The sequence below is a fragment of the Pelobates fuscus genome, chromosome 1 (genome assembly GCF_036172605.1).
Source record: "Pelobates fuscus isolate aPelFus1 chromosome 1, aPelFus1.pri, whole genome shotgun sequence".
NCBI classification, from domain to species: Eukaryota; Metazoa; Chordata; class Amphibia; order Anura; family Pelobatidae; genus Pelobates; species Pelobates fuscus.
In genome coordinates, this window is record NC_086317.1 from 60,747,611 (window position 1) to 60,773,230 (window position 25,620).

The 25,620-nt window shown below is 39.2% G+C and overlaps 1 protein-coding gene across 1 annotated transcript in view; it reads left to right on the forward strand.

Moving 5' to 3' along the window:
- EPHA6 (EPH receptor A6) overlaps nt 1-25,620 on the forward strand; it is an 814,401-nt gene that overhangs the window by 650,004 nt on the left and 138,777 nt on the right. The window contains exons 9-10 of the mRNA XM_063448791.1: nt 5,133-5,203; nt 12,362-12,487. Of these exons, the coding sequence (XP_063304861.1) occupies nt 5,133-5,203; nt 12,362-12,487 (197 nt within the window). The remainder of the gene's footprint in view (nt 1-5,132; nt 5,204-12,361; nt 12,488-25,620) is intronic.

Genomic DNA, 25,620 nt, shown 5'->3' on the forward strand with positions numbered 1-25,620 from the left:
TTACTTATATTTTATTGAAACAAAGCAAAACATATGTATTTGTATAAATACAATATGATACAATATCACATAAAGCATACAAAACTCAAAAAGTAGAGAGACTGTGATATACTACTAATTAAACCTAATATTTTTGCATCATGTATTTTAGATCATTTTTGGACCACAAGTTACTGCAATGTGAGTTAGGGATGGATTTAGTTCAATAGCTTCAACTATTGGCTTGTGAGATAGAAATTCAGTTTGAAGAATCGTTTTATAAAGAGTTATAAGGGGCATTCATTGGAAATTATCCTGTGAACACTAGGCAAGAAAACTGTGAATGCATTCTCAATTTACTTGGGAATTTAAAACAAATTTCACTTTGAAGGACTGGATTGGTCCTTTACAGATGTGTTCAGCTGCACTATTTAGAATTAGCAATTTGATGAACTGCCGTATCACATATTTTTGATGAGTCTATTCGTATTGGAGAGGCAGAGTGAGATAAGCACCTGCTGGCTTATCCGTGAAATGATTATCCACCATAAGCAAACAGAATTAATTTCAAAACCATTGCAAATAACATAGTGAAAGGTGTCATGCCAAAGATATGCCAAATAGGTTGTAGTACTTCCCAGGAAATCATGCCCCGCTGTGTAGTTTATGCCTTCAATTTCATATAAAAGTAAGGATGAACAGCTTGTTGACTCCAAGTGTAAAAGGTCCGACCCACCACAAATAATCATAAGGATTTACTAGTGCATTAAAGCTCAGATACATCAATCTTTGCTGTCATGGAGCCCAAGGATTGTAACTGCATTCTATGTCAATCACTGATAAGTTGCTTGGCATGTCAAAAGATCTACGTGCCATAACTTAAGGTCACAAGGTAGCAAGTGATTGCTGGAATTCTGCAGAGGAGGTATACAGTGTTTATTGTACTACAGTCCCCATGGTGTTTTGTCGGACTATTCACTTGTTTTTAATAAACCTATTTGGGTTCTTCAATAACTTGCTAATAATTACATTGCTTTTTTTGTGATGGTGGGGAAATAATATAATTGTGGGCTTCTGGAGATGTCATAATAAACTACAAAAGCATTCGTCAATGAGAGTCATACTTTTGAGAAGCTGCCAAAATTCATGGCCGCCATTATTAATTTTGTCCTTCGCCGCTTATTAACATGCCAGGAGATAATGAATGATGACCGCCACAAATTGTGAATGCTGTCTAGTAGTGTGGCTCCCATTAATCTCTGGCAATGCAAGACAAGTTTGTCTTCGACCTACACTATCAGTGGTTAACCCCAATATTTATAGTGTTGCATCACATTGCGTAGAAACTTGGATGAGAACGATATTGCATGTTAATGGAGCTGTTTGCTTATCCCAAAAGATGTAACATTTTGTTATTATATTAGACTATAGCACGTAAGATGTATGGTTTTAATCATCATCCCAAGTATATTATAATCACTAACTAGCCTGAGCTGAATGCTCTTTACTATTCCTATAGAAAATGAAATTTAGCTGATATGAGATGTTCATTTCTTGCTTTTAATGGTGTGTGTAACACAGTGAATCTTTCCTTTATTGTGCAGTTTTAGGAACAGACAATATTAGAAAAGTAAAATAAAAAAAACAATATTGTATGAAAAGATGCCTTCATATGTATTGATTTGTAAAAACAAAAGCAAAATTAAATGATCGAAGAGTAAATATAATTTTACAACTACTTAGTCTATTAGGTAATTGCAAATGAATGATTTGGAATATTATTTTGCCATTTCTTTATCATAAACCATCACTATCATTAAAGGGACACTATAGTCACCAAAACAACTACAGCTTATTGGATTTGTTCTGGTGAGTAGAATCATTTCCTTCAGGCTTTTTGCTGTAAACACAGTTTTTTCAGAGAAAATGCAGTGTTTGCATTACAGCCTAGTGATAACTTCACTGGCCACTCCTCAGATAGCTGTTAGAGATCCTTCCTGGGTCATGGCTGCCTAAAATGCATCCAAACATTTAGTGCCTCCTCCCTCTGCATGCAGACACTGAACTTTCCTCATAGAGATTAATTGATTCAGTTCATCTCTATGAGGAGATGCTGATTGGTAAGGGCTGTGTTTGAATTGTACTGGTTCTGCCTCTGATCTGCCTCCTTATCAGTCTCAGCCAATCCTACGGGGAAGCATTGTAATTGGATCAGGCTACTACTTCTGCTGATGTCAGCAGGCAGTGGGCAGGTCTAAAGAAAACAGGGACAAAACCAGCAGCTTCAGGCTTGAATACAAGTAAGATCTTACTATTTTTAGGAAGGTATGACGGGGACAGGGGGCCTAGATAGTGTTTTAACCCTATAGGGTCAGAAATACATGTTTGTGTTCCTGACCCTATAGTGCTCCTTTAACAGGATCCATTCAAGGAAAACCTATATAAAAAAAAAGAAAATTGGTTTAATCATGTGGTTTATTCTCTTTATCACTAAATTATTTTCATTAAAAGAAAGTACTGGGTATAATTCATTCCATCTAGCTAGTGTATAGCATGTTGTTTAGATTCCTGCTCAACAATATGTAAAAAATTTAATTTTAAAAAATGTACATTTGAATATATTTTCTTTTATTTGCTCTTCATTTAAAGGAATATTGGGTGATAAAATATGTATTTCATATGGTACAAGCAGAAATTCAGTTTTACTTATATATAATAGGTATGACAAATACAGACAAATAAAATAGGTCAAATACCCTACTACTGAGTATTTGCAAGGAACCTGCTGGCATTTTTAGGAATTCATATTTCCAAAACTACAATCAGACTGTAAAATAAGCTGCAAGTAAGCATAATGTGCATATATATATATATATATATATATATATATATATATATATATATATATATATATATATATATATGAAGAAATGCCAAATAGTAGCTGCTCACCGGTCTTTTAAAATCCCCAAATTTTATTAAATCATATTAAAATCTGTGACTGGGTCACAGATTTTAATATGATTTAAAGGACCACTCTAGGCACCCGGACCACTTCAGCTTAATGAGGTGGTCTGGGTGCCAGGTCCTTCTAGGGTTAACCCATTTTTTCATAAACATAGCAGTTTCAGAGAAACTGCTATGTTTATGAATGGGTTAAGCCTTCCCCCTATGTCCTCTAGTGGCTGTCTCATTGACAGCCACTAGAGGCGCTTGCGTGCTTCTCACTGTGATTTTCACAGTGAGAGCACGCCAGCGTCCATAGGAAAGCATTATGAATGCTTTCCTATGTGACCGGCTGAATGCGCGCGCAGCTCTTGCCGCGCGTGCGCATTCAGCCAACGGGGAGGAGAAGAGGAGGATCGGAGGAGGAGAGCAGAAGGAGATCTCTCCGCCCAGCGCTGGAAAAAGGTAAGATTTAACCCCTTTCCCCTTTCCAGAGCCGGGCGGGAGGGGGTCCCTGAGGGTGAGGGCACCCTCAGGGCACTCTAGTGCCAGGAAAACGAGTATGCTTTCCTGGCACTAGAGTGGTCCTTTAATAACATTTTGGGATTTTAAAAGACCGGTGAGCAGCTACTATTTGGCATTTCTTTGTATCTTTGGAGTCCAGGCTCTGGCACCCGGCATATGAGGAACGATTAAGCGTGAGTGCATGGGATTTTTTCTATTTTTCTATTTATATATATATATATGTATATATATATATATGTATATATATATATATACATATATATATATATATACATATATATATATATATATATATATATATATATATATCAATGAAGTGACAGTTCCTCATCCCCTCACTGCAGTACTATTCAAGCTTTTACTGATGAAAATAAAAAGGTAAACAAAAACGTAGCTATTTGTTGTGCAAAAAGTTCAGAAGTCACACAGGGTGGCCCTGTATGGAATAGGACACAAACCCCAGGTTGTCCTGCAAGAGAAGCCAGATGTTTTCCTAAAGGGACACTAAAGATGTAAAGCGCTACGGAATCTGTTGGCGCTATATAAATGGCAATAATAAATAAATAAATAAAATAAATAAAGACATCAAAACAACTTAAGCTTAGCTTAATGAAGCCGTTTTAGTGTATGAATCATGCACCTGCAGTCTCAGTGCTCAATTCTCTGCCATTTAGGAGTTAAGACACTTTTGTTTCTGTCTATGAGCCCGAGCCACACCTACGCTGGCAGTAACTCACAAAGCCTACATGAAAAAAAGGCTTGATTTTCAATCAGATGTTAACTTACTTTAGACGTTTTTATCTCCTGCTCTGTAAATTGAACTTTAATCACACACACATGCGGTTCATGCAGGGTCTAAACAGCTACAGTGCAGAAGATAAGAAATACTAAATTAAACAGAATGTGCAATAAAGGAAGGTTAAACTTTAGATCTCTATTGACAGGAAGTGTTTAGGAAGGCTGTGTAAGTCAAATACAGGGAGGACTGACTAGGGCTGTATAAATGCGAGTTAACTTCTAAATGGCAGAGAATTGTGTAAGACGGCAGGGCATGATCCATACATCAAAACTGCTTCATTTAGATAAAGTTGTTTTGGTGCCTTAAAAAAAAAAAGCCTGGCTGATCCAGGACCATGCTCATTAGCCGAGAGTGATCAGCTCTCAAGTAATGAGTGCGGTTCGAAGTGGCCCTGCAGTGCTAACTGGATTCTCCTGCAGGAGAAGGCTGGAAGCAGGGACTGTGACCAATAAACAATCCAAGTAAGTTGTCAAACCATACTTTAACCAATTTGACTTCTTACGGATGGACAGTGCCAAGGCACATCTGTAACCATAACCACTATAGGGCTGTAGTGGTTATGGTAATTGTACATTAGTAATACATATTAACATTTCTTTAAATTAGTGATTATGCCAGATCTAATTGACAGAATGTTATCTTTGGTGAGACAAATATGATTAGGAAGATGTTTGGCTCATTAAAAATGCAATAATGCTAAATTAATATCACTTGAAAAATTGCTGTGAAAATGTAAATGGAAAGAACATGCTAATGGCTAATTGATGGTGTTGGTTAACAGACATATCAAAATGTCTTTAGCATAGCATTCATTAATTCCAGATTTGTTGTTAATCTTATATATGATATTCTTATACATAAATGTCTATTTATAATTTTAAAGGTGCCAATGGTATATCAAGGCCAAAATGAAATCGGATGAAAAACGAAGAGCAAATCTGCAGAATGGAAACCGTAAGTTTATTATCTCAGATTCTCCCCCGCGCGCGCGCTCTCTCTCAGTGAAGTTGTCTATGTTTTTATAAAATACAAGTATTCAATAACTCTGAATCGTAGTGAACTCATATGCAAATGGCAACATTTAGGCTAAGGAGGGCAGGGTTGAGGAGTGGGTGGAAGATGATGTGGAGGATGATGAGGTCCTAGACCCCACATGGAATGAAGGTCATGCAAGTGATGTGTGCAGTTTGGAGGAAGAGGCGGTGGTCGCACAGAGGCACCAGCACAGCATAAGAGGGAGCAGGGTGCAAAAGCAGAGCAGCCGTCACCCTAGACGGTATGCCTGCTACTGCCCACCGCACCCAGAGACCGAGCACACTAAAACCAGCTCCAAGGAGTTCCCTGGCATGGCAGTTCTTCAGACAATGTCCTGACGAGAAGATACGAGTGGTTTGCACGCTGTGCAATCAGAGCCTGTAGCGAGGCAGAAACGTGCTAAACCTGAGACCAACCTGCATGACTAGGCATCTACATGCAAAACACGAGCTGCAGTGGAGTAAGAACCTCAAAAACCAAGAAAGGTCTCAGGCTCCTCCTGCTTCCTCTTCTGCTGCTGTCTCAGCCTCTTCCTCCACCTTAGTCCGTCACCATCCCCAAGCATCTCCACACTGTCCCATGGAAGCGTTCAGCTGTCCATCTCCAAAACACTGGAGAGAAAGAGGAAGTACCCCCAAGCCACCTGCGATCCCTGACCCTGAATGCCAGCATTTAAAAATTCATGGCCTTTGAAGTGCTGTCATTCCGTCTGGTGGAGACAGACAGTTTTAAAAACCTGATGGCGGTGGCTGTCCAACAGTATGTTGTTCCTAGCTGCCACTACTTTTTTTTTTTTTAATTCTTTATTTTTGCAGTGCTTATAACGGTTACATGCTTACATATGGTACCCCAACGGCATTCCATACGTTGATTGCTAAACATTTGTGACAGTGGGTAGTAGATAGACAAAGCACTTTTTGTTTGATATTACATAGTAAACAGGCTTAAACGTAGATTGAGATTACAAATTACATGAAGGTATCATACTTTTAGGCATCGCTTTTATGGTATAACATGCTTTGAGATATAGCTAGCTGCGCTTAAGGTGATAAAGTAACTTAAATGATATGATAAACGTTACGCTTGACATCAGCATTTTACAGAAGAATATGCCAGGTTGCAAGGGCGCAGAACAACGCTTTATAAGAAAGGAGATATATAAATTAACGTTGCTTAGCAGACTGTTTGTCCTGCTCAACACCGCTGAACTGAATAGTAGAAGTACAGGATTGACTATAAAACATGAATAAAACAGTTTTACTCTTGCGTCGCTGGGTTGTTTGTAGCCTCGGTTAAGGACCCTGTTCAGAGACAGTTCACGGCTAGCATCCAGCTCCCCTAGGTAATCAGTCGTCCGATTCCCTGGCTGGGGTTCCACCGTCCTTGTGTGCCATGTCCAGGATTTTCCCGCATGGGTGAGAGTCGGTCGAACCGTAAGCAGCTTAGGTCCGTGAGCAGTCCGCTGTGACCTGTGTTGTGGGCTGCTGTGTGCTGGGTTGTATTGTGCTTGATAGGGATTGCCTGGGCAGTCGACAGGGATGTAGGTCGTGCACGCTGGCGGTTCTCGTTTTGGAGCTTGGGGGCGCAAGTGATCATGCCCAGCAACCCCCGGCGCCGCTCTCTGCAGTGCCAGTCTTCTGCTTCGCTTCCCTCGGGGGGCCGCGTGGAGCCGCGAGGGGGTTTCACATCCAGGTGGCGCTGTGTTGCTGGGCGGATCCAGGCCGTCGCCTCTTTCAACGCCAGCGTGGACGGGCATGGAACAACAGACCGATGAGTGGTTGTTGCCACTGAGCCTCAAGCCCAGCCTGGTGGTGTGCGATAATGGGCAAAATCTCGTAGAAGGTCTGGGCCTAACCGGTTTGCCGCACATCCCTTGCCTGGCGCATGTGCTGAATTTGGTGGTGCAGAAATTCCTGAAAAACTACCCAGATATATCAGAGTTGCTGCAGAAAGTGTGGGCCATCTGTGTGCGCTTTCAGCGTTCTCACCCTGCTGCTGCTCGCTTTTCTGTGCTGCAGCATAACTTTGGCCTTCCCGCTCACCGCCTCATATGCGACGTGCCCACAAGGTGGAACTCCACCTTGCACATGCTGGAGAGACTGTGCGAGCAGCATCAGGTGATAGTGGAGTTTTAGATGCAGCACGCACGGGTCAGTCGCTCTGCAGAACAGCACAACTTCACCACCAATGAGTGGGCCTCCATGCGAGACCTGTGTGCCATTTTGCACTGTTTCGAGTACTCCACCAACATAGCCAGTGCCAATGACGCCATTCTCAGCCTTACTATCCCGCTTCTATGTCTCCTTGAAAAAACGCTTCGGGCGATGATGGAAGAGGATGTGGCACAGGAGGAAGAGGAGGAGGAAGAGGGGTCATTTCCACGGTTACCAGGCCAGTCATTTACAAGTGGCTTGGAGGGTGGGTTCCTGCACCAGCATAGGCCAGGTACACAATTGTCCAGCCAGGGCACAGTTCTGGAGGATGAGGAGGAGGATTATGAGGATGAGGATGAGAAGGAGGAACCGTGTTCACAGCAGGGTGGCACCTAGCGCAACTCGTGGGCATCACTGGAGCGTGGCTGGGGGGATAAAGAGGACACAGACGATACACCTCCCACAGAGGACAGCTTATCCTTGCCTCTGGCAGCCTGGCACACATGAGCGACTACATGCTGCAGTGCCTGCGCAACGACTGCCGAGTTGCCCACATTCTAACTTGTGCTGATTACTGGGTGGCCAGCCTGCTGGATCCCGATTACAAGGACAAAGTGCCGTCCTTAATTCCCTCACTGGAGCGTGATTGACAGATGCGCGACTACAAGCGCACGCTGGTAGACACACTGCTGAGGACTTTCCCAACTGACACCGGGGGCTCAGTGGAAGCACAAGGCGAAGGCAGAGGAGGAGGAAGAGGTCGTCAACGCAGCTGGGGCACCGCCAGCACCTCAGAAGGCAGGGTTAGCATGGCCGAAATGTGGAAAAGCTTTGTAAGCACGCCACAACAACCAGCACCACCATCTGATATGGAACGTCTTAGCAGGAGGCAGCATTTCAGCAACATGGTGGAACAGTACGTGTGCACACGCCTACGCGTACTGACTGATGGGTCTGCCCCATTCAACTTCTGGGTCTCCAAATTGGGCACATGGCCTGAGCTTGCCCTTTATGCCTTGGAGGTGCTGGCCTGCCCTGCAGCCAGTGTATTGTCAGAACGTTTGTTTAGAGCGTCGGGGGGCGTTATCACAGACAAGCGCAGCCGCCTGTCCACAGCCAACGTGGACAAGCTCACGTTTATTAAAATGAACCAGGCATGGATCCCACCAGACTTGTCTGTACCATGTGCAGAATAGACATTTATACCGGCCTCACCCAGCCATTGTTATACTCAGGTGCACTTATTCTTTGTTTTCTTTTTTTATATGTCCCAATATTTGGGGAGCTACCCCAATAAAAAACAAATAAAATAAAAAAACAACAAAAAAAAACAGTGTTGGCTACCTCATCCTCCTCCTCCACTGCCGCTTCCACCTACACCGCCACGATACATACCCAGATATATCAGAGCTGCTGCAAGTGTGGGCCGTCTGTGCGCGCTTTCGTCATTCTCACCCTGCTGCTGCTCGCCTGTCTGTGCTGCAGCGTAACTTCAGCCTTCCCACTCACTGCCTCATGAGACTGTGCGAGCAGTAGCAGGCGATAATGGAGTTTCAGTTGCAGCACGCACGGGTCAGTCGCTCTGCGGAACAGAGTTTTCTTTTTTTATATGTCCCAATATTTTGGGGGCTACCCCAATTAAAAAAAAAATATATATATATATATAAAAAACAGCGTTGGCTACCGCCTCCTCCTCCGCCGCTTCCACCTACACTGCCACGGTCACCGCCTCCTCAACCTATGGGTCATTTAGTACAAACTATGTACACAATAGCAGAGGCTTGTGAAGGCCTTTTCTCCATGCATCAGGAGTTGAGCATTTCTCCATGCATCAGGACTGCAAGAAATGCACCGCAGGCCGCAAATGTTTTTTTTTTATATGTCCCAATATTTTGGTGGCTACCCCAATTTAAAATATATATATATAAAAAAACAATGTTGGCTACCTCCTCCTCCTCCACCGGCGCTTCCACCTACACCGCCAGGGTCACCGCCTCCTCAACCTATGGGTCACTTAGTATAAACTATGTACACAATAGCAGAGGCTTGTGAAGGCCTTTTCTCCATGCATCAGGAGTTGAGCTCAGTTTAAACAATGAAAGAGAATATCCTGCACTCCAACCCACTCTCAAATGAATAATTCTGGTGATCCTCCTGACAGCCATGTTTTAGATTTTGATTTATGTTCTTCAAAAGCTAAAATCAAAGATTCCATCTAGTGCTATTTTATGGCTCAGCTGTATTTTTAATTTTTATGCTATTTTAATTGATTTCCCTATCCACATTTGTTTGCAGGGCACTTGTCCTACTCTTACCCCCATTTTATTTCCTTTTGCAGCCCTCTAGCCCTTTCCAGGACTTTTTAGAGGCATTTTTGTGCCCAAAAGTTCGGGTCCCCAATGACTTCAATGGGGTTCGGGTTTGGGGTCAAGTTCGGGGTCAAGTTCGAGCACGAACCCGGACTTTTTTTTCAAAGTTCGGCCAAACCCGCCGGACCCGAACATCCAGGTGTCCGCTCAACTCTACCAACCAGCCATTATCTCGCCATTTTCATACATATTGTCTAGTGAATACATTTAACTGTAAATTATGTTCATAATGAACAAACAAAATTATATTTTAAAGATTACGAATCTCATGAAGAAGTCTGTCATCCTGTGTGTTGGGCATTTCTTAAGATAAATACATGGTTGCATATTGCTGGGTTTTATTTTCTAGTTTCTATGACATTAGAACAATTGCTTTCCATTCTAAAACTAAGCAGGAAACCCTCATGATATAAGAATATCACTTTCAATTATTTATATGAACGCAGCTGGGTCACAGCACTTGCTGGCTAATCTACATATTCACAGATGGCTACTGTGTCACTACATTTCGCTTTTTACTGCACCCAGCACCCACTCGTGTTTACTGAGGTGTAGTGAAATGTGTATGTCACCTACAAAAAAGGTGATGGGTCGTTTCTCCTTAAAGGAGCAACATTAGCAAAATGTTGTATAGACATTTAAAGATAGCCACTATCATTCATTATTTACAATCATATGTATCATTTTTAAATAAAGTATACTTATATATTCTTATAATTTCTACTAACTGATGTATTTTTGGTTACATTTTATTATTTGCAATCCTCCACACACTCAATTATTTCTCGGGAAATATACAGGTATGCCAAGGGATTTACTGACAGGTGAGACTTCTCACAGTTATGTCTCTTGTAACAGCAATAGTATCTCTTTGAGCTGCCACAGGGGCTGTCGCTAATTTACTCTTTCTGGGAACCCTCTAATGCAGACATTGCAGCGCCGATGCCTTTATTCTAGAGAAAGCACTGTCTGTTGTAGCATATGGACCTGGGTTGCAAGTCCCTCCAGCTGACTATTAGTCTGGATGTGTTGTTGGTCCTGTAAGTCCTCCCTCTCCTCTACCGCCTGTACATTCCTGCGGAGATCACTGATGTCGACTTGAGTCTGCTGGAGATCAGCCTTCCATACCTTCCACAGGACACTGAGCAGCCTCTTGATATCTCCCTTTTTTGAAGGGGAAAGTGTCATCAACTCACTCTGATGATAAGTATACTCCCGGTCAGGAGAGGTAGGGGATTCCCTCTCTCCACCGGAGTCCTCCGAGATCTCTGGAACACATCGGGTCTCGGGCTCCATCTTAGGTGGTAATGGCAGTGTTTGTCTCTCAAAAGAGAGCCTGATATCACACAGGATTTGTTGTCTCAGGTCACGGGTGTCTTTTATGTTTGCGCCCCATAGTATCCACTTTGAAGGGGTTATGGTTAGATTTCAAAGAAATTCTTTTTTTTCGTTTTAAATAGGCCTATGTTTGTGAGGCCGTCTCAGAGTCCCACTGAGATGCATCTTGTTAGTTGCTTGGTTCACAATGCCCTTCTGAAATGCCTTCATTTTAATATCTTAACACAATAAATGTGAATAAAATGTTAAAAAAGGAAAAAAAAATTCAAATTTTTGCTTATAATTTTTACACATCAAGTGCAACTAAAGCAAAATAAATAAAAAATAGATTAACATATAAGTCCTTATTGTTAAATGCCTAATATGTCTAGAATCTAGACTAATTTTTGGTAGTTAACACTAACCCTATACTAATCCAGCAACAATACCAACCCTACCCCACCCTTATGCGTACACTTACTCTAACCATATACCTGCCCTAATCTTAACCCTACAATATCCCTAATCCTAAAACAACATTAACCCTAAATGGGCATTAACCCTTATCTTACCCTATCCTAATCCTTTCCCTAACCTTAAGGGATTCCCTTTACTGATATCAGCAGAGGGATTTCCTAGCTAACACAGTAGAGAGTGGTCTGTGGCCACCATCAACTGGCTGTTTTTAGCATGACTGGGAGATCACCTACTCATGCTCCTGCACTGCATGCTCTCACTGCTGATCACATTGTGTCCAATGCTTGGCAGCTGAAAGGCCTAGCATCACAATCAGCTGGGGGACATGCAGGGAGACCAAAACAGAATCTTTTTTAGACCTTGGGGATCTCTCCTAGACAGCGTGCAACCCAACAATCTACAGGTTTTATGGATTTAAAGGACTGTAGTAATAGAGTGCTTACTTTGATTATCTAAAGTTACAGGTTTTAATTCTGATTTGTTTCTGCTCAGAACACCCCATGCCTATCCCAATGTTTGATTATTTTGCTTTATTAATTATAACTTTCACTCCCTCTTGTCTACAGTTAAGTCAAAGATACAAGTTTTATAGCTAGGACGTGCCTGTTGATTGGCCTCATTGAAATAATGTTCCATCAAAATAAAATCATAATTCTCATGAAATACTCATTTCACCATATATAAATATTACTCAAGCTGTGTTATGACATGAATTAATGGTAAATTACAGAACAATTGACGTTATATATTTTTTTCTCTAGTTCGACTCCCAGGAGTTAAAACCTATGTTGACCCAGACACATATGAAGATCCTGCTTTGGCAGTCCATGAATTTGCAAAAGAAATAGACCCTTCCAGGATCCGCATTGAGAGAGTAATTGGAGCAGGTAAACTTTACATATTAATAGCCAGTGCTCTGAAGGGTGTTTAATGACTTTGAATAATGGAAAATGTAATTATTGAAAGTTAAAAGCTAATATAGTCTGGTCTAGTCAGATCCTTGCTTTAGACCAGGGGTCCTCAAACTCCGGCCCCCCAGATGTTGCTGAACTACAACTCCCATGATTCTATGGCTATCTATGTAATTCAAAGAATCATGGGAGTTGTAGTTCAGCAACATCTGGGGGGCCGGAGTTTGAGGACCTCTGCTTTAGACCAAAGAAAGAGACTGCTGATGTCCAAATTTACTGAGTACTATTTTAGAGATTGTGGTAAGAAAAAACACTCACTTCATCGATCAAAAATCAATCATATGCTTATTTTTGGGTAAAAATAGCCCAGCATTTCTTTCATTTTGATTGTAAGTCTTTATTTGAGAGTTGAGAACAGAACAGTACAAAGCCATGGCAGTCGGAAATCTAAACTTGATATTCTCAACTTTTGCCTGTGAATATAAGCAAAGAATTCTTAAAACTCCACTAAACTCATAACATTTAAAAAGAAAGTTATTGAATCTTTGCTGAATGAGGTAAAGTGATTGTCTGTGCTATTTATATTATGTTTATTCTTTTTGATTATTTTCATTTGCTTACTCATACTTTATTTAGTTGCTCTGGTAAGGACATGTGGAACATCTGACCTGTACCCCCCGACAGGGTAGCGAAAGCCAAGCTTTCTAAATAGCTGACCTGCTATTCAAGCAATGGCATCCCAACCATTTTCAGGCTAAGTCAGCAATGTTGGGCAATGTGAGAAAGTTACAAAACGGCACTACGTCATTTTGAAGACTACTACATCATCCAACATTTTACATGACAGTTCCAAAATTAATGTCAATTAATTTTATTTTTAGTAGGTAGTCCTCTGTGCCATTCACAATATCTTGCAGTAGTTGCTATTAACTAACTAGCATTCTTTTGGCAACCTATGATAGCTTTTTATGTCAGAAATAAAAAGTGAAACGTTCTCTCCGGCCAATTTAAAATCAAATTTGAATTTGTTCATATATATATCTACATAATAGAAATACATCTAAATAAATAAAACATTTTGATACAAATACCATATATAATCAAGAGAATACTCTTAAACATGATACTTAAGTATAACCCGAAAAAAAGATTATAAAAAAATAATTAAATCTAAAGTGAATATAACTCATTAACCAAGAGATCAGTAAATGAGTGAGTTTGTTTCTTACGGTCACCAAGTTTTAAGACCTCAAATCTATTCAAACAAATACAAATATGATCATTGATAGATGTATATGTTATTTTATGTCATATATACATAACACATAACAAGTAATGGTATTTTAAACAAATAACTCGACTTGTGCATAAACGGGATTGGCTAATGAATTGATTTGTTTGTCCATCGATTAACAGACATTTGTTTTGTTTAATGCATCTTAAAGGGTTTTGTATGCAAGTCTACAAATAACACAATTCTTTATTTGGTGAAATTGAGATATCTACATTATGTTTTTTGTTTTTTTTAATATAAACGATATGAACATGAATTGTTTAGACAGATTATATTAACAGTATTTAGAAAACTGGGCAGACTAGATGGGCCAAATGGTTCTTATCTGTCGTCACATTCTATGTTTCTATGTAACATGGAATAAAATTATCGTTTAGGAAAAATCTAATCATAATCCATGACTGCTAACTGGGTCGAATGCGCCCAACCCGTTGCCCCAATAACACACACATGAGACCTTGTTAAGTTATGTAAGGGCAACGGCCACAGCTTTATTGATTTTACATGCCAGCAAGTCTTTACTGTCAGCTGTTGGGGTGATTCACCAACAGGAAGGTCTATCCCATGAAACCAAGAGTCCAGAGCAGCCTGCCTCCGCTATTAACCAGTCGCAGGCTTCGACTCCCCAAGCCTCCTCGGCACCTTCTTCCACTTCTGCCTGCGCTGGCCAGGACTCCCGCCGTGCTGTGACAAAACAAGAAAAAGAAACCAACAACGAGCACCAGAAACAGACCAACAATTCATATGTACACTAAATTTCTAGGGAGGGAGGGAGGGAATGTCAGGATCCCTGCACTTTCTCAACGCTGACTGGTAAGTCACCTCCCCTAACTGTCCATATAACCTGCAGACCATTTTGTAACTTTGTATCCCTTTTTCCCCCCCACCCCTTAACTTGGTATCAGCCCTGCCCCCACCCCCCACCCCCCCCCCCCACCCCCCTCCTTCCTTGTCAGTCCAGGGAGGGTCTTGCTATCTTATCTAACAAATTAATTAAATCTACGTTATTTTTTTGCATTTACCTGCTTTTAAAATATGCAATAATTTTAGAATTGTTTATTTGATTGTGATTTCTGCAGAAAGAGAGCTATTATTTTATTTCAGCATATTTTGAGATACATTTATTTTCTAAGCTAATATGAGGGTTTAAGTGTTTAAGTTACGTGTCACTCGTTTCAGATTTAAAATATAATGTGCCGTGTGTTTCATCAGTGACAAATATGGGTTTTATCACCTGTTTTCATGAGGGATATATTTATTTTAAATTATGTTTTTATTGGTATATTGTAATTAAAAATAAATTGATAATAACAATAGAAATCTAATAGTGGTTTCATACACCCTAATTAGCTATTATACAGTTATTAGACATGCACAAATATACCACAGGGGGAAATCCTCTTACATATTCCTCTAGATGAAAATTCTTGTTCCTAGTAGAACATTGGCCTAAATATAGAGCAGAGCGTTGTCATTAACAGTAAATGTTTAAGCTGGACAAAAGAGTTAAGTGGTGTCCCTCAGAGGTCTCTTCTAGGACCACTTCTGTTCAACCTATTTATAGCATAGAAAGTTATGTGTCAGTGTTTACAGATGACACAAAACTAGGAAAGGTAATAAAGTTTAATCAAGATATTACTTTGCTGCACAGAGATTTAGATGGGTTAGGAGACTGGGCACTCAAATGGCAGATCAAATGTAAAAGAACACTATAGTGTTAGGAATACAAAACTGTAAAAATGACTAACATTAAATTGTCCCTCTGCCTCCACAACCCATCCACTGGCCAATAGAGGGTTAAAAACCTTTTTTCACTTACCTGATTCCAACGCCTATGGGCTGGATCTGGCACCTCCTCTAGCGGAGTTCCCATATTCAAACTGAGCTTCCTCTCTCCTGCAAGAGACTCTGGAGCATTTCAGACCCTGTTCCTAAAACTTGACTGGGGTCATTTCCACTGGACTAAGCTACAGCTCTCTCCATCCAGGCAGGTATTGTCCCCTCTGCCTTTGCCTCTTCTGTTCCTCTCACAGGCAGGTATCAACACCTACACTTTCTCCAACTACTGACTTTATAAAGGCACTTGTGGCTTTCTTAACATATCCTGGATATCAGGGACCAGGGCAGCCTGCCAACAGATCCAAAAACTCTGATACTGGAATCCTTGAACAACTCAAATAGGACACACCATGCCAAATGGGAGTGTCACACAATACTTTATTTTCATTTAGGATTAGACACTATCTGCATTAAATTAAACTTATGGTGAAACACTCAAACCAAAACATATAACCAAATCATAAGGGGAAACATACAGGCACTTATAACAACATAATTAAATATTTATAAAGGGGTGGGGAAGACAATGACTATCAAGAAATGCGTCCCCTACCTGTAGAAACCATAAAATGCAAATACCTGAATCTGAATTACAGTCTTGCTATTCATCAAGTGCACTTAACAGTTGCAACCAACAGGTGGAGCTGCACATACCTGTTGCAAGATCTTAACAACCAACAGAGGGTGCTGTACAGGTTTGAAAGATCAATAACAACCAACAGGTGGTACTGCACAGGCTCCACAGTCAAATCAAATTAGGTGGTAGAGAGCATCAGCAGGAGAGGAGAGCACACAGACCATTTAGAAAACCACAATAAACACACCTTGCACATATAATGGGCACATGGTGACTTAAACATAAGAGTCATTTAGGGACTTACATGAAGTGTTTGTCTTGTGCTCCCAGTGATGTGACTACTGTCACAGCCATGAAATGGTCTGGGTGCCTATATTGTCCCTTTAACATGTATAAATGCAAAGTTATGCACTTTGTGTTAAATAATGCACAAGCAACTTATACCCTAAATGTTAGTGAGTTAGAGAAAACAACACATGAGAAGCATTTGGGAATTTTTACAGACAACAAACTTGTCAACAATGTGCACTGTCAGTTTGCAGATGCTAAGGCCACTTAGATATTGTCATGTATTAAAAGGGACATTCATTCTTGGGATGAAAATATAACCTTGCCTCTTAATAAATCAAAGACCAGACCTTGAATATACAAGTTGGGGCACCTGTTCTAAAAAGAAAAAAAAGGATATTATAGCACTAGAAAAAGTGCAGTGGCAGGCTACAAAATTAATAAGGGGAGTCAAAGATTTTTATTATGAAGAAAGGCTAGCAAATTTAGATGTGTTTAATTTAGAAAAACTGCTCATCAGAGGCAATATGAAATTGCACAAATATATTCCGGGTGAATACATTTTCTGGAAATCTATTCATAAAAAGGACCATACATAGGGCTCAAAGTCACACATTTAGACTGGAAGAAGGAGATTTAGTCCAAGAAAAGGAAATGTTTCTTTACAGTAAGAACAATTAGGATGTGGAATTATATGTCTGAAGATTCTGTACAGATTTTTACTGGATGAATTGCAAAAGCATAATATTCAGGAATATAATATTTAATATGTGGATTAACAGATTCTTGATCCAAGGAGAGATTTGACTGCCACTTTGGGGTCAAGTCTTTTTTCAGCCTTCTCTGACTTACCTTCACAAATGTGCTTTTTTTTTTTTTTTAAAAAACATTTTCCATATTATAAAAAAAAAGTATAAGCATGATTATTTTACATGTTTTTAAAAACATACCATACATATTTTTTTTAATCCTTTGAAAATGAAATAAAATATTTTTTGTTACATTGTACCAACTTTATTGTTTTACTCAAAAGTTTATAGTAATAACATGAACATAAATGTATTACATATTTTTTTTTAAAAACATTTTCCATATTATAAAAAAAAAGTATAAGCATGATTATTTTACATGTTTTTAAAAACATACCATACATATTTTTTTTAATCCTTTGAAAATGAAATAAAATATTTTTTGTTACATTGTACCAACTTTATTGTTTTACTCAAAAGTTTATAGTAATAACATGAACATAAATGTATTACATATATTTAAAAGTATACATAATTCCTTTTTCACAGTGGGTGAGAATAATTTTTAATAATACATGTAATATCCAACATCTGCCCAAACTCCCCAGGCATAGTTAAAAAATATAACAGGTGAACTGACAATAACATGAGCATATTTAATGTATGATCCCTACCTGCCATGTCCATGAGCCTTCCATCTCCATCCTAGTCAGCAATATTCTATCATTATCCATTCACACACCACTTACTGTTCCACCTCTCCACAAACCAGCCATTGCTCACCCACAGCCCATTCATACGCCAGCCATGGTTTCCCCCAACCATCCCCACTAGATTAGCCACTGCTCATCTAATGCACCCACTAGCTATTTTTCCCTCGCGGCCCCTTCACACAACAGTCACTGTTTCCTGCAACCCATCCACACATTGCCCACTGTTTCCGTGTATTCCATCCACATACCAGACACTGTTCCACCAACTATCCAACCATACACCAACCACAGCTCTCACATTCCAACACATCAGACATTTCTCCCCACAATACATCACTGATCCCTCATAATCCACAGAACCTGACACTGCTTAGTCCACAAGCCAACAATACATAATCTGCCACTCTTTCAACAACTCCAACCACATACCAGTCACTGCTAATCCTCTACACAAACTATTCATAAACCACCCTCTTCTCTTGCAACCCAACCACTAGACAACATCCACAATCCCTTTAAGAGTGCCTCTGGGAGTCCATTCATGACATAGAAATGCCCCTTTTATTCAATTACAAATTCTCCTCCCTCTTCAGACATTTCAATTCAATACCCTCCATATGCTCTTCATAGGCACTCTTTATGGTTTATCTATGGTGACTGTCATTTTCAAAGGACAGAGCTCATATCAATGATTGACAGAGAACTAAAGTGGAGGAAACCTCTTATATTTGTATATAAAAAAAGAAAATATTAGTTCAATCATAAATGTTACCCCTTCATGATTGGACTAATATTTTGTTTCTTAGTCCACTGAAATCTTAAATGTCCATTGAAACCATACATTAATAAATTAGCCATCGAAGATCAGAAGTCTTTTACTTTGCCTAGGTAATGTACTAGTAACTCCTCTGTCCTTTTCTGCTTGCAACTGGATGCATACGACTGCAGCAATTGGTAAACATTTCTGCTTGTTAAAGCCCTCCCAGGGACACCTGGTGGCATAACATGGGAAACATAGTCCCTTTAAACATGAAGAAGCTATAGTCAGAAAAAATGGATTGCACTATATACTTCATCCTATACATTCCCTGTCTGAGTGTGCAGTTGTTTTTTTTAATCTTTCACACAACAAACCTTACCTAACAAGCTTCATGTGAACTTGGAAATAAAATATTGTCACACAATGGTGAATACGATTTTTTGCTTTTTTTTTGTGATGCCGAGTTGCGTAATTTACTCATTCTCACATAACCTCCAGCTCTCCACACAATCTTTAATATCCCCTTCCAATTATCTGCCACTTTAACAAAGCTGATAATTAATCCATCCAGGACTAGATGTGCCAAATGGTTCTTATCTGCCGTCACATTCTATGTTTCTACTTCAGTTGCAGGTATTCACGGCTTTGATATTGTCAGCTCTGACACCGATTCCCCTATTGCCTTTCCTATTAACTCGGGATCTATTCTAAGTAACACGCTATTGTGGGTTGACTTTAATCTGCATCGTTTTCTAACCCAGCTATGTAAGGGAGACAGTGTAAAATATATCTGAAACTAAAGTTATATTCACAGCGGATGCTTAAGGCTTTATGACAATAAGAATAGAACTGAATTTGAATTAAATCAACATATAAGAGAGAAAACGTAGCCCCTCGTCTGCGATAAAGTGCCGATTACAACTAAAACAGGAGAATTCTGTAACTCACATACATTTCTGAACTCATCTACTTTTTTTTTTATATAAATTGAATGCAAGTCAAAACATGTTCATGAAAATGACTGTGGGTATAGCTTCTGACCAATCTTCTGCTTTTTGTTCTCTCTGTCATAAAGTTAGATTTATATTTCATGTGATCAGTCAACTTTATTAAATAGTGTTTTTCTTTTATTAATATGTTCTAGAATATTGATACCCTATCGAGCCACTGGCATCCCAATTTATACTGTCTTGTACTAGTTATAAAGGTTAAAACGGGCAAAATAAAAAGTGATCTAAAATGTATTATTCAATGTATCCACTATCCATATTATTTAACCATTATACATAAATATTGTTTAATTTAAAAAGTTGAACATTGAGCATTTTTTTGTTTTACTAATTACTTGTCTAGCCGCAAAGATTTGATGTATGGTTTGCCAAAAAGGTTTATAGTTGCTGTTAACATGGTAATATAGCTCTCAATGCAATGTATTTATTATTAATCAGGCTGCAGGCTTGTTCCACCTCCGAATTAGAAAGCCATGTAATTTCTAATTCTATTCTGTTTCATTTCTCAAATCAGTCATTTATTCAAATTACCTTAATTAATGCGGTAAAATAGGCAGTGGGCCATAGCATAGGGCAAAATATTGTAAATCCGCTATGCTGATCTTCTAGTTCCCATCAAACATGTTATGTAAAATGATGGCATTGTTACAGAAATTATAATCATTATATTAATAGATACATACAATTTATTACTATTAACTTTTCTAGTTAAGATTAGCTCACATATTTATAATATCAAGAAAAAGAAAAAAATATTAAATTGTAAAATATTATAAGAACCCTCAAATCTGCCCATTTTTAAAGTTTATACTTCCTTTACTTATGATGCTGATGAGGTTAGGACCCAAAGTTTCAATGTGAGTTTTTAACTGATGGACATTTCTCTCTAAATGGCTATCACTCTTCCACTCTCTAAATGCATGCCATAATAAATCAGTTGATACATTTATACCGAATTCTATAATCTTTCCTCTGTGCATTATCTTTTAATGTAGGATTTTTTAAACAGTGATAAATGGCTGCCTTTATTAAAGGTAAAAAAAAAAAAGTCAGATTGAAGACGTTCACTATAATTGCTGTGTCTTTGTACATATACCAGATGGAAACCAATCATGTACCTCCCTGGACTGCCAAGGAAGGGAGCACCTGACTGATGCCAGAGCTAAGGGGTTGGGACCAAAGAGGATACATTTGTACCAGTTTGGAGAAGGCATAAAAAAAAGTGGGAGGGGGGAGGGGACTCACCAGTCCATCAGAATATGTTTGGGGGTCCTATTTTTCTCGCCCACCGTCCCTTTGCAGTTATGGGTTTGTTTGTGGTGCTAACAGCTGACAGGGTGATATGTTTTCTGGCATTTGGTGCTAAAATAAATAAAGCTGTGGCCATCTCGTGTGTGTTATTGGACAACGGGATGTTGGGGGTCAGCAGTCAGGAACACATTGCTAAGAGGGAGCTAGGCTATGATGTAACCACATGGTACTCAAAATCATCATGCCCCAACATGGTAATTTCCACAAAAAGCAACTCAAAATGCATGTAACCATTGCCCTGATATTAGTGAAGTAAAAAAAAAAAAAAATGCTACCTTACTAAACAAAATACTGTGTTCCCCTTATATGAAATAAAATATAGCATAGAGGAGCAGGATTGTGTATTATAATATATTGCACCATTCACAAATAACACTTACTGCACGCACAATGTAGCATTATACGAACCCAGCACTGCACACACACAGCAATGCATGCACATACTTTCTTGCTCTAAACATACCTACACTGAAAAATAAACTTGACGTTTGCTTGGGAGGACATACAACTTTCTACACATAACAGAAAAATGTGTGTTTTGTTTTGTAATATTTGCAGATTATGACCTGCTTGTGTTACTGCTAGCTTGATTAGGATATTATGAAGAACATAATAGATCCCAGCTCTGCTGGCATTCACTATCATATCGAGCCTAATGCATAAGTCTTTAAACCTGATGTTACTACACTGAGGGACACACATGGCCTTTATTAATATGTCATCATAATGGCGGTAGTTTTCTATTTCTTAATACTAGCATAGCCGTGAAGGAACTCTCTAATGTGCTTGTCCATATGAAAATCTATTAAGCATAATGCATTTTAGATGCTAGATAATTTTGTGAACATTACTTAATTTTTATTCACAATGCCCCGTCCACATTAGACACTGATTATCTGCCTAGTGCGTCTATGTGCCATCCTCCCTTGCGGTAATTCACACAGCACCCTCGAACATTGCACTATGTTTAAACAAATGGAATCTTGTCTCCTCATTAGACTGGATGCTCTGATTACACATACTATTAGACTTTGCATTTCTCTCTGAATTGCAATCATGAAAATGTTTACTGCTGGGGGTTTGCTGCACTAATGATAATTCAGATTGATAATTTAGACAAGCTGAATGAGTTCTAGACACCATTCTCCCACTATTATGCATCTAATTTACTTGAATAAGTATAATGTAAATGGGCAATGTCCTGGCTGTAAATAAGACCCTACAGATTCCATACCCTTAGTTTATACTTTATAGCAACAATGGATTAACAAGTTAAGGAAAAACAGAGATGTCCATTGTTGTCAATCCACAGCTTCTGCAGATACCACAAAGTGTCTGAGTCTTTGCAGACAATCTTGGGCTTCTCACATTCCCGTCAATGCGAGCAATGTACATTTCACATAAATACCGGCCTAGTATTGGTCAACAGTTCCAAGTATTCTCAGTCTAAATACAATTTGATCTTGAAAATTAAACTAATCCAAAAAAAAAAAATTTTGAGTTTTACTAGATTACCAAAATTGCTTCATTCATATTTTTTTTTATATAAATAGGGCAATTGCACACGTTTGGCCATGGCTGCATTATAGGCTCTGCACGCATACACACAGCACACAAAATCTTGTACAGCAATGACTTTGACATCACAGTATGGGTTGAAGCCCCAAAATCTTTCTGGTCTGAATTTCCCCTTTATCTTCCTCAACTTCCTGTTCTTAAATGAGGGAAATATCTAAAAGGAGGATACACAACACACCTAGATTATACAAATAGTATAACTTGAAACTCCACTTGAAGCAACACGTGTTAGATTAACTAGTATGTCATGCTGACCCGATAAATATCCTGTATTGTCACGGAGCCATGTATATAATACACAGTACATTGTGCAGTCACAAATCCATTCAAATCCATTCTTGTTGGATGGTCTTTGATTGGTTCCAATCTTTTTCTCACCCCCATAAATTAGTAACTCTTTAGCCTAAAACAAAGCCCTCCATTTAATTTCTTTGAATCAGCGTCAGACACGATTCCAATCTTTTAAAAAAATGTTTCAAATGTTCTATCTAAACAAAATTCCCAGAGACTTTTGTTTACCAAATATGCCATTTTATTGAGATTTTGACACGAGATGGAACGCATCACATACTTACAATAATGTTGTTGATGCAGTAAATGGTTGTATAAAGAAAGATAAACGTGCATAATAAACAAGAGCACCTAAAACAATATTAAGTAAGATAAAATGGGGAGGGAAGAGCAATGCGTGGGGGTAGATTCTGAGGTGATTTCCCTAATCATTGCAGCCTCACAGCTTATATCACAAGAACATAGAATTCGACATGGGTCTTTATCCTAAACCATAGAACCGCTAACACAGCAAAAAGTTACATTTGTTTGTAGAGGAAGGTTGTGAGGAAGGTGTCCTACAACTCACAGACTCTCTCTGTAGGTCTATTATGAGGTGCTAATCTAATATGGAACAATAGGAAGAATTTAGGGAGACCTTTGTCTCCACGTATATATCTGTGGCCACTGTGGAAGATTAGCAATTTCTAGCAATTAACGTGTTTGCCCCTATTAGAACATGAAACATTGTTTTCAACATATGTTTAGGCAGCATAAACAGCAAATTGGACTCAACCGTAGATGGCTAGTGCACCCATGCCTGCACGCTCGAGGGGCCCATCAGGTGGCTCATGGACTTATAGCCACTAGATGGGCACTGCTGAACAGGGGCCCTGAAGTAGTCATGGGGGTTGGAGTAACCATTTAATTTAAAAAAAAAAAGTGCAGTTTTAAATAGAAATATGTACTTTTTTTAAATTGACCTTTTTACACCCCACTGGCTGTCAATTAGACAACCACTTCTGTTGCTTCATGGATTTTTAGCTCAGACTGCATTGGGAAGTCTGTGATTGGACAGCTAGAGAAAGTCTGTGCGGGGCTTAAAGGGTGGGCTTGCAAAGGCTGCAAGCGAGAGATCTGCATATTTTTTAAGCTGTTTTTAGATATATCGCTAATGAAAAAATGCACAATTAAATGCCTGCCTGTTTTCATTTGGGGTATATCTACTAAACAATTATATTTATTTTTGTTTTTGGCAGTAGAGTGTCCCTTTACCAAACGGTATAGGTGATTTCTAATGTTTTAATCTTTGGGGTAGTGAGAGTCCTCCTTTAACTACCTTCTTGCACCCAAGCAATGAGTTGTGATAAAAGGGGCGCACAGTTACAGCAGCCTTTATGCTTGGGGGCGCAGGTCCTTTACCTGTCCTTGACTTACATTATGATTGAAACACCTGTTCGGCTGCCCTGGTTCCCTTTACATCTCAATATAAAATGACACCTTAGCTATAAACATTCCGTTGCATAATCAACAGTGTCAAAACTCCCTCCTGAGAGTTATAGGGATCTTCATTTCCTCCGTATAAAATATGCCATGTCCGTACGTATAACTTAGTAAACTGACACAAGTGCAGAAAGCAACACTCCTAACATTTCAGTGTCTAGATAATAAACTGACACTAGCATTCTGCTGTGAGGATTCAGGATGAAAACACAGTAAAAAACTGCTCACACCTGTTCATCCCCATAACTCAGGATTAGTGACAGCCGTGCAGTTTTCTGGTTCTTTTCTTGGCTGGAAAGAGAATTATCTATGATACAACTGTAACTTTATGATTAATGCCAACTGGCACAGAGTTAAAATTATTATTATTATTAACTATAGTGCTGGACTACATGTTTAGGTGTTCACCCCTTCCCCCACCCCTTAGAATGGAGTTAAAAGTTATTTAAAAAAAAAAAAACACAAGTAGTACTCAATCACAATAGGTGCAGGTATCTGGGTCACCTCCAAAGACCCCAATAATATTATACAAAAGTGAGTGCGGTATCATTTGGTATTTTTTTGTATAATATTATTAAAAGATATTTTACTTACCTTTTCTCCTTCATAGCGGTGGTATCACCGCGGTTGGCCTCACTTCCATCCATCTTGATGATCTCAGCCAATCCAATGATTTCCCATAGAAAAGCACTCGGAGGCTGTTGCGCATGCCTGGCAAAATGCGGCACTGCGCCAATCATCTCATTTAATCAACACATCTTTATGAGGAGCAGTCAGCGTTACCATGTAGCGCATTTATTGCAGGACATAAACAGGAAGTCCCTCTAGTAGCTTTCTGAGTGACAGCAACTAGAGGTGTTACTAGGCAGCAATGTAAAGACAACGTTTACATTGCTGAGTCTGCAGGAACATGCTATAGACACCAGAACCACTGTGGTGGTTTTCATGACTATAGTGTCCATTTAAGCATGTGCCTGTTATCTAAGAATCTCTTATATCATGTATTTAGCTCAATATATATCAAGTATGCAGTTAAGGGTGAGACCATAATAATTATATCAAGGAAAGAAAGATTACCTTCAGTTATTTGTGTGTTCAGAATTATTCTTATCCTGCATTACCTATACTTATTTAGGCTTAACATTAGGAATATACTCTGTGACAATCACCTGTAGAATGTGCTAATACAAATCAGATATACAATATTTACACTGATC